The 10,010-nt window shown below is 38.9% G+C and overlaps 1 protein-coding gene across 1 annotated transcript; it reads right to left on the reverse strand.

Annotated features, from left to right (window-relative positions):
• Positions 1 to 722: 722 nt before the first annotated feature.
• LOC132386012 (large ribosomal subunit protein eL19-like) lies at positions 723 to 9,206 on the reverse strand. The gene is made up of 6 exons (XM_059958276.1): positions 9,137 to 9,206; positions 8,027 to 8,133; positions 4,343 to 4,465; positions 3,652 to 3,772; positions 2,741 to 2,851; positions 723 to 894 (listed from the first exon to the last, which is right to left on the reverse strand). The coding sequence occupies exons 1-6, from the start codon at positions 9,139 to 9,141 to the stop codon at positions 771 to 773; spliced, it is 591 nt and encodes a 196-aa protein (XP_059814259.1). The 5' UTR covers positions 9,142 to 9,206; the 3' UTR covers positions 723 to 770.
• Between the last annotated feature and the right edge of the window lie 804 nt (positions 9,207 to 10,010).

The raw sequence follows: 10,010 nt of genomic DNA on the forward strand, positions 1-10,010 counted from the left end.
TGAGTTGGCTGGTGTGGTATACTGTGTCCGGTGCTCCCGGTGTGGCCTTTTATACATTGGTGAGACCCGACACTGACTGGGAGACCGTTTCGCTGAACTTACATTCCATCCACCAGAGAAAGCAGATCTCCCAGTGGCCACACATTTTATTTCCACATCCCTTTCATATTCTGAAATGTCTATCCATTGCCTCCTCTACTATCAAAATGAATCCAAACTCAGATTGGAGACACCCTCCCCCCGGTCGTCTTTCATTGCACATTTCCCCTTCCCCCCCACTATCAAATCTCTTACTTTCTTTCCTTTCAGTTAGTCCTGACGAAGTGTCTCGGCCTGAAACGGCGACAGTTCTTCTCCCTATAGATGCTGCCTGGTCTGCTGTGTTCCAGCAGCATTTTGTGTGTGTTGTTTTTTGAATTACCGGCATCTGCAAATTTCCTCGTGTGTGGACTTGTTGGGCCTGTTACAGAGGCGTATTTTATAAATATTATTTAAAGAATCATGGTCCCAATTGATCTTGATGCAGGACATTTATTTCTACAAGACCTAACTCAAAGAGTTAAGCCACCGGTTTAAGATAGTTCAAATTTTCTGAGAATGAACGTCTTTAAACTCTTCCTCAAAGGATGATTGATAATAGGCTTTCAGAGCAGTGGTTAATCAGATCAACAATAATTTTACTGCTAAATCACATGTAAAAAGGAACAATCCAGTCGATATAGTTCAGTGATGAATGTTTAATTAGTCTTCTAATCTGTACAAGAAAATGTTCATTTTTTAGATTCTTCTTCCTTAGAGAGCGTCTTAATGATCTCTTCCTTCTTGGCCTGCAGACGCTCTTCACGGCGCTTCCGAGCTTCCTTAGTCCTGTTTCGTCTAGCTTCAGCTTGGTCACTACAAAACAATGAACTCTGGTCAGCACCAAAGCATTTAATTGCTGTGGATTAGTTAAAATAGTAAGTGATACACTTGGAGCTTAGAAAAATAGGCTATAGGTAATCCCAGGTAATTTCCAAAGTAACTACATGTTTAGAACAGTATTGTGGACCGAAGCTCCTGTATTGTGCTATAGATTTTCTGTTTCTGTGGAGAGATCAACTATTACACAACTACATCTATGAACACCATGAACACAGAAATATCACCAAGAATCAAAAATCTGCAGCCACTCTATATAGACAGATTACATAAGACAATCAAAATTAGTTTTTTTGTAGCAGTACCTATACTATCATAGGAGCTTAAGACTTGCCACAAACTGCCGGTAAACCTTCATCAATGTATGACTGAAAGCAAACTGCTCAACAGAATGGTATACTACTGTAATAAATTTGACCAAAAAATACTTCAATGAGTGATATGGACAGCACATACCATCACTAAGACACAATTACCAGATATGGAAACCATCCACAACTCACTTTGTCTACAGTGTACTCAAAATATCACAATGAATCATCCCACCCCAGAAAATCATCTGCTCTCTTACCATCCAACAGGAGATACAGAAACATCTCTGCATGATCATTCAGAATGAAAAACAGCTTATTCCCGAAGGTTGTTGTGCAACACTTGAATAGGACAGTCAATGTTTCTTTTAAATTTAGTTGTTTTCAATCTAGTTGTAACTTAAATGTCACTCTGAATATCTCAAATGTTATTTTAAATTTTGTCAGCTTTTTTCGTACTGCCAATATGCTCTTCTGCACTGCAATCTTGTCCTCAGTAATGACAATAACGCTCTAAGTAACTAAATGGGACTGCATAAGACACTACAAATGCCCAGGGACACACAAGGAGTTCTGCAAAAGTGAAATTCTTGTGTAACACACTCAAAATACTGGAGGAGCCCTGCAAGCCAAACCATCTACGATGTAAGAGAAAGTCAAAGTCTGGCTAAGACATTCCACCAGGTAGATGCTGTAAGGAGAAACACAGGAAAAAAATGCTTGAGGAACTCAAGAGCACTACCTAACATTCCTTTTGCACTATTTATTTTTGTAAAATAAAATACAGTGTCTTGTACCTAATTAATGCTTGTTGTCAGAGAACAAATTTCACCTATCAGTGATTATACACCTAAATCTGACCTTCATCCACTTTGGGTCTTGATCCTAAACTTGGACTGTCCATTTCCCCATACAGATGCTGCCTGACGCAGTGAGTTCCTTCAACTGCTCAGTTTTTCATAGTAAAAACCATACTTAAGTTGGAGCTTTGAACCTTAGAAACTTAATAGCACAGATAAAAGTAAAGCAACTACACCAAGAATAAACACACAGCCTAAAATGCCAGAGTGTGTTTAGGTATGAAAAGTCTTTACAGTGATCAGAAATCACAGCGTCATTGAATTCAGAGTGAACCAATAAACATGGGAGAAAAGAGCCATGCTGTGACCAGCTATAACAAATTATGCTCGTTTGGAGTAACAAAGAATGGGTACACAAATTAACTTTGTAATTAATTTTAGGCTTCAAATTTTATGCTGTTACAACCACCGTGGGTAGGATTTAATCAAAAATAGAAACCAAAAAGGATAAAACTGAAAATTTACATTTAAGATCCAAAGGTGAGTAATCCTACCACAAAATTATTTAGGTATTCATTGAAGCCTAGACCACCCCCAAGGACAATTATTAAGCATGTAGTCCAATCAATCCCAAGGAGCAATCACATTCAATAATTTCTGAAATTAAACACCATCCTTAAATTCAAAATGTTCTTGCAGATTTATACTTACGCCAGAAGCTTCTTGCGAGCTTTGTCTGCCTTCAGCTTGTGAATGTGCTCCATCAAGATGCGCTTATTTTTGAACACATTACCCTTCACCTTCAGATACAGACTGTGATACCTGCAAGGGTACAGTGTCAAAGAAACAAAGTTCTTATCTATTCAGACTGCTGCAACCTTCTGGCATTCCTTCAAAATATACTCCAGAATAATAATATTCCATAAAGATACTGGTCAAGTCCAGTGTAATTATAGAATCAAATATTGATTTTAAGACATCCAAAGTGAATAGGATTGAAAGTAAATAAAAATGATTTCTAAAATGTTAGTTTATCATAATTTGCAGTAATTAAATTCTAACTAAGGCCTATGGGAAAAATCAATGTCATTTCTGACATTGTACTGTAAATTATGTTGGATAGTTCACTTTGAAGCTTAAAAGATTAAGATTACAGTGAATTCAATTAGCTCCATCACAGCCAGAATGAAGAATGTTGATTTATTGAAATTAGTATTGCTGGACAACAAGACAGAAATGTCAAAACTCCAAAATGAGCATTTCTAACCTTCTGTAATGAAGAGATGAATGGTAATACTGCTAGAACAAAATGTCAGTAGATCATATGAATTAGCAAAAAAATTCATAACAGATGGATTGCAGCAATGACAAAAATAGTACAAATTTGAACCGTGAAGGATCACTGAGCCATATGTTAGATTTTAAATCAAGAGCTATGGGTGGGGGAGGTAGACTAATCATAATATATCTGCATTCACACATGGTATCAGACTAGGGGTAGGTGGGGAATTAGCACACTTGCTATAATGACTCTGGCTTCATGCATTGGCCAAGCCAAACCTCAGACAAATCCTCAACCTTGAGAGACAGCTCTTTCAGGCATCACAATTATAGAATCTTACATGTGACGATCAACCTTCTTTGACTCCCTGTATCGGCGAAGCAGGCGCCTCAGAATTCTCATTCTCCTCATCCAAGAAAGTTTCTCGGGCATACGGGCATTGGCTGTACCCTTTCGTTTACCTGTTCAGGAATGCAAAGGAACATTTAATCCGACAAAACTGAGGAATCCACGCCAAAACAATTAAATCCAAGGAAAAACTGCAGATAAAATTATCAGTATTCTTGTCACCTGCAGTTAGATTATATTTTTATAGTAAGAAGTAAATGCAAACAACTGAAGCAGAGGAACTAAAGGGTTGATACAACTTAAGAAAACAAAAGACACTGAAGTTTTCAGACTTTAAAGTGACCAGAAGTGCCCAACCAAAATATGACAAAGGAACACACATTTAGTTATCAAGCAAACTGGTGACCTTGCATTTACATGCTAAAAGGATGAATATTCTACTACACAAAACTATTTCTCAAAATAATCCCATATTATCAATCTAAAATCCCCTCATGGAAATTGGCAGTTCTATCACTTCGAACCAGCTTCTACTTGGCAAGAATGAACAAAATAGGGCTTAAAGTTGGCTAATATTTACTAATAGATGCCCAAGAGTTTTGCTTATAACTTGATGTTAAAACACTAAAATATTAAAGGACAATAAATACACATAGAAGACACAAAATTCACAAAACACTTACCTATACCCGTATGTCGGCCTTTTCTGCGTGCAAGGGTGTTTTTCCTGCACCGAGCACGTGAATGCACCATTACAGGTTTGCGAATAATTAGGCCATCTTTAACCAATTTTCTGATCTGTTGACCTGCAGAAGGAAAACAAACTCTGCATTTGGTACCATGTGTTTCTTCCTATCCCTTACACATATTTGGTGGTTCTCACTACTGTTGTAACTACTCTGCAAGCCATCACAATTCTCAATACTATTCAATACAGTCCAGTCCCATTGGTGGAGGTGAAGCTTGCAAGAAATAAACCACAATAAAGGAAAAGAATAGAGCATAGAATAATGGAAGATCCATAATTTGCCAAAGAAAAAAGGTTTAGTTTAGGCATCGAGCTTTGATCATTTTGGTTGGGGCAAGGATGGGGAGCCACATATTTCAGCCACTGCTAAAATCTATAAAGTCAACTTTAAGTACATAATGTTGCTGGTTGCTCTCCATTCAATTACTACTACAGATGGAAATAACTTGGAAAATGTGTAGCTCAAGTAGTTGATGGTTGGGTTGCACTGGGCAATCCTGCTGCCAATGTTGGAGAACTCAAGTATTACTACAGTTTTCGGAGCCAACAAGCAGTTATGTCTCCCCCACCCCAAAACACATATTTGATATTTGGTGGTTCTCGTTCTAGCTTAAGCTACAGTTTATCTACTTTGTGAGTCCATCAAAATTCACAGTACTATTCAATAACATCCAGTCGCATTTGTGGAGAAGTATGCAAAAAAAAAACCATGAGGAAGGCAAAGCCATAGAATAATGTAAGATCCACAATTTGCCAAAATGATATGCTTTATGTATTTTTGATCACTTTGGAGGGATTGAAGATAAGAAGTCACACATTTCAGCACTGCTAGTTCCTATAAACCAAACTTGAGCCAAGTCCAGGTACATGCAAAGGCTGATTGCTTTCTTTTTAAATACTACTACATTCTAGGAGCTGACACAATATCAGTCTAATTAATTTTATTATTTCTCTGGGTAGTCCGTTGTCATTTAGAATCTAAATATCAACTTGGACAACATGGGAGAAAATGAATCAACCTTCTCAATCATAATGGCTTTTAACATTTCTACTTTTTGATGATAGAAGATAAAAGTTGAGTTCAACAGCCTAACCCAAGATATTTCACTAGGATATTTTATGAATGACACATGTTCATTACTGGATAAGAAAGATTAGACTGTCCAAGCAACTGATACTTTACATCAGTACTTACCAAGGTTAGGAAGATCATTGCTGATACGTTATGGAATTTCCAGGTAATGTTGATTCTAAGAGATTTTAGGTAAATATCTAGGGCCTGATGGGACATACAGTATTGTGTAAATGTTTTAAGGACATTGAAATAGCTAGGATGTTAAAGGCTTTTGCACAGTACTATATTTGTCAACATGGATAAACACCTGTGTTGTAGCAGCGAAGGATGTTAAGAATGGCAAGAGTGGAGCAAGAGTGCCAATGTGTGGGATAGCACAGATGCAGAGGTCATTCTAGCTTCATCACAACAGACAACATCTACTGATTCTAAATAATGGATTTATTAATCATTATTGAATACCTCTCTGGAGCTTCCTGCCGCCTTCCATTTTATTCAGCCACAATTCTCCTCTCCCTGCCCCTTTCTCCCTCTCAGTCCACAACAAAAATCCATACTAAAATTAGATTTTTCATCACTCACTTCATAAGATTTTTTTTAGGCCAGCAGGACGGTGCAACACATAAAATTACTACAGAATTACTACTTAAGAACCCTAACTATAAACATGAGCTAAACACATTTGCACAGCGCTGTACCCCAGATTATTGAGGCACCAGAAGAGACTTGACCACAAGAGAGGTCTGGTGGACTGGCAAGGAGCTCGTCTTCCATTATCCAAAGGAACCAAGTTAAATCCTGGAAACTATAAATTGATTAGACGCACGTCAAGTAGTAGGACAGATACCAGAGGGAGTTCTGTGATTTGTGGTGTTCTAAAGGAATCTGTACTGGAACCTTTGCTGTATATGATAAATATAAATGATCTAGATAAAAATGTAGATGGATGGTTTGTGCTGTTGTGGATAGAAAGAACAACAGGATATGGATCAGTTGGAGATTTGGACAAATGGCGACGGAGTTTAATTTGGTTATATGTAAAAGGGCAGGACCTTTGACAGTGTTGATAGCTAATAGATCTTGGGTTCAAGTTTGTGGCTCCCTGGAAGTGGCTACACAGGTTGGTAGGGTGGTTAAGGTTTATGACAGGTTTCCCTTTATTAGTTGAGCCTTTCCTCAAAAGCCAGAAACTTGTATTGCATCTATATAAAACTCCAGACTACATCTGGAGTTTTGCATAAAGTTCTTGAGTTGCAGATCAATACCATCAAGCAAGGGGTCAGTAGATCCCAGATTGTGATACCCTGCATCATAGGAATGATGTCAAGGCTTTGCAATGAATGCAGAAGAGCATGTGACTTAGATTTTGGAGTTTTGATTGAGTGATCCAGCACTCTGCTGTCCCCAAGAATATTCCAGAAGACTAAGCATAGGCTGCCTTGAGAAGAACAGGGACCTTGATCAACTCTGATTTCTCGCTGATCAAAGCATTGAGTGAAATGCAGAGGCTGGGTTGGTGGTCACTCTCCTTGATGCTGTAAGAGGATGTTTTCAATATTCTTGAGATTTATGCAATTATTGGTGTGGACTATAGTTTATATTGCTCTCCTTCAATTTTGTTTTTTTCCATTTGGTGGACTGAGAGGTGGGGATTTGGGATTTCCATGTTCTCATTGATGTTTTTCCTGTACAGGGAATTTATTAATGTTTTTTTGTCCTAGAGAAATGGGGGGTGTTGGTGGTTTAATGATGTTGTTCCTGCTTTTTTCCTTGAAGGAATGATCACTTCTTGTGTATGTTGGATTGATGGCTTTTATTTCTTCTTTCAGTGAATTCCAGATTTATTTGGATTTTATAGCTAACTGGAAAAGAAAAATCTCAGATTTCCATTCTGCATACATAAATAATAAAATAAACATTTGAGAAAAGCAGGTTGTCTGTATTAGACAATGAAAAAGATTGGACAAATCCTGACAAAGGGTCTCGACCCAAAACATCGACAATGCTTCTTATAGATGCTGCCTGGACTGCTGTGTTCCACCAGCATTTTGTATGTGTTGTTGGACAAATTTAGGTTGTTTTCAGAGGAGCAGCACAGGCAGAGGAAAGAATGCTAAGAGGTTTATGATATTATAAAGCATTAAGTAGACAATATCTTTTCTACAAGGATTGAAGTGATCTAATGAGAGGGGGAAATTTCAAAGGAGATGTGAGGAGGAAGTATTTTTTAGAGTTGTGGGTGCCTGGAATAAAAGGTAATAACTGCAGTATTAGGGAGTTTAAAAAAAAATTTGGGTAGGTACATGAATGTGAGAAAATTGGAAGGATGTGCTCATTGTGTATGCAAAAGAGATTATTTTCATTTCCATTTCATTACAAATTTAATTGTTTTGCAACATTGGATTGTTCCTCCATTGTACTGTTGTCAGTGGAAAGCAAATCTTTGGACATGTTCAATCAGCAGCTTATGTTCCAGTTTACCCAAAATACGGCCCACCAGTAGACCAAAGACACACAAATTACATCAAATAAAAACACACTTACGAGAATTTGCATTGGCGATCTCATTAGTTTCGTTGGGGTCCAACCATACCTTCTTCTTCCCACAACGCAAAACACTGGAGGCAAGCCTCTTCTGAAGTCTGAGCATACTACATTAACAAAAGAAAAACTAGTTTGTTAAATATCAAAATCTACTGGTTATTCAGAATTCTAACCGGTTGAATTGTGCAAACAGCTTAAACTTTACCAAAGCAATTGCTAAACTGAAAATTGCAATTGGTTAAATACAAAGATTTTCCCTAGTACACATTAGGTGTCATGGCAAGTTGCCTTGGAGAAAAGCTTCATATACTGATCAACAATCTTCTTGACAAAAACAAACAAGAATTAATAGACAAAGCTTCCAAGAGGCTCAATGCTTGAGGAGGGAGCTATTCATAATGAATCTGAATGTGTTCAAGGCTGAGAAAACATATTTGGTCTACAAAGAAGGTCAATTTAGAAATGACAGAAAATAGACCTCAAAGCTAAGATCTGAATTTTAACGGTGATACTGGCTATGTGATACATATCTTAATGTTCTGACTTCAAATCAGGCATGAAGCACTACATTCAAAAAATGTAGATCATACAATATTGATAGTTCAATTAATAAAGCGGCATCTAGACAATGTGAAGTACACACATTTGCTCTAAGGTTAACATTTTATGTCCCGCATTTTGCAGAAATGGGAGATTGCAGACGCTAGCATCCTAAGAATAAATTCCCAGCACAACAAGCAGCGTGTACACGTGAATGCAATGGTATTGCGATTCGGACGCAGACCATGGATGTTGCACTTCACTAAGCAACAGGAGTAATGGCGAACGGACAACATCAGTTAAACCACGACAGGCCCCTCTCCCTACTGGGACAATGGTCATGGAGCCTTCCCGGAGTAGAGTGGGGGGGGGGGGGAAGAGGAAGAAGAAAGGGCGCTGGGCCCGAAGCTTCGCCAGGCCCCTGTCCGACCCGCCGGGGAAGCAGGCCGTGAGCCACACTGCCCGGAGCACTCCCACTCCAATACTAGGAACCCATGTTACTTTCCCTCATTCAACCCCCGCGCTCCCTTTTCGACTCTTTCAATCTCTCCCGCTCCCTCAACCGCTCACCTCATGGCGGCTCGATGGCGCTGGCCGGAAAAGAACGAGCATGCGTAGACCCGGCGCTCTGCCACCCCGCTCTGGGGATACCAACTATTCCAAAAGAGGGGTTCTCAATTAGTCTCCTTATCTGCAGAAATTTTTACGTCACCAACATCACTAAAACAATACGATAACCATATATAAATCGTAAATTATTATATATTTCTATAACAAAGTTCCTCGTGTATGTAACAAAGTTCAAAATGTATACAACAAGTCTGGAATAACCCCTAGATTAGAATAGTACAGCCCAAACTCGTTTTACGCAATGACGTTTTGGAAGCTCAGTCTCCTCCTCCAAGTTTCAGAGGGAGTTGCGCGTTGACGTCGCCGCACTGAAATCCGTTACGTGGCGACGCAAACAGAGACCCAGAGAATCTCCGTCCTGTGTTGCAATGCCCCTGCACCGTACAGGTTCAGACTATTCGGCCCAAATCCTTCATAGCGAGCTAGTCCCGTCTGTCAGTCCTCTAAGTGGCCACTGTCCATGATGTTTTAACTGTTGCTAATGTACCCGTCTCAACCACAATTTCTGACAGCTCATTCCAAGTATGTACCACTCTGCATGAAGAAACTGCCCCGATGTCCCGTTTAAGTTTCTCGCCATTGATCTTATTTTCTTTAGACCATAAGATGAGAAGACATAGGAGCAAATTAGGCGATTTGGCCCATCGGGTCCATTCAATCACAGCTGATCCTTTTCTCCCTTCCTAAGCTTACTAAAGTCTACAGCACAATACAGGCCCTTTGGCCAACAAAGTTGCGCCAAACATGAACTTACTTTAGAAATTATTAGGCTTACCTATAGCCCTCTATTTTACTAAACTCCATGTACCTATTT

This window comes from Hypanus sabinus (assembly GCF_030144855.1).
Source record: "Hypanus sabinus isolate sHypSab1 chromosome Y unlocalized genomic scaffold, sHypSab1.hap1 SUPER_Y_unloc_12, whole genome shotgun sequence".
In the NCBI taxonomy this organism is placed as follows: domain Eukaryota; kingdom Metazoa; phylum Chordata; class Chondrichthyes; order Myliobatiformes; family Dasyatidae; genus Hypanus; species Hypanus sabinus.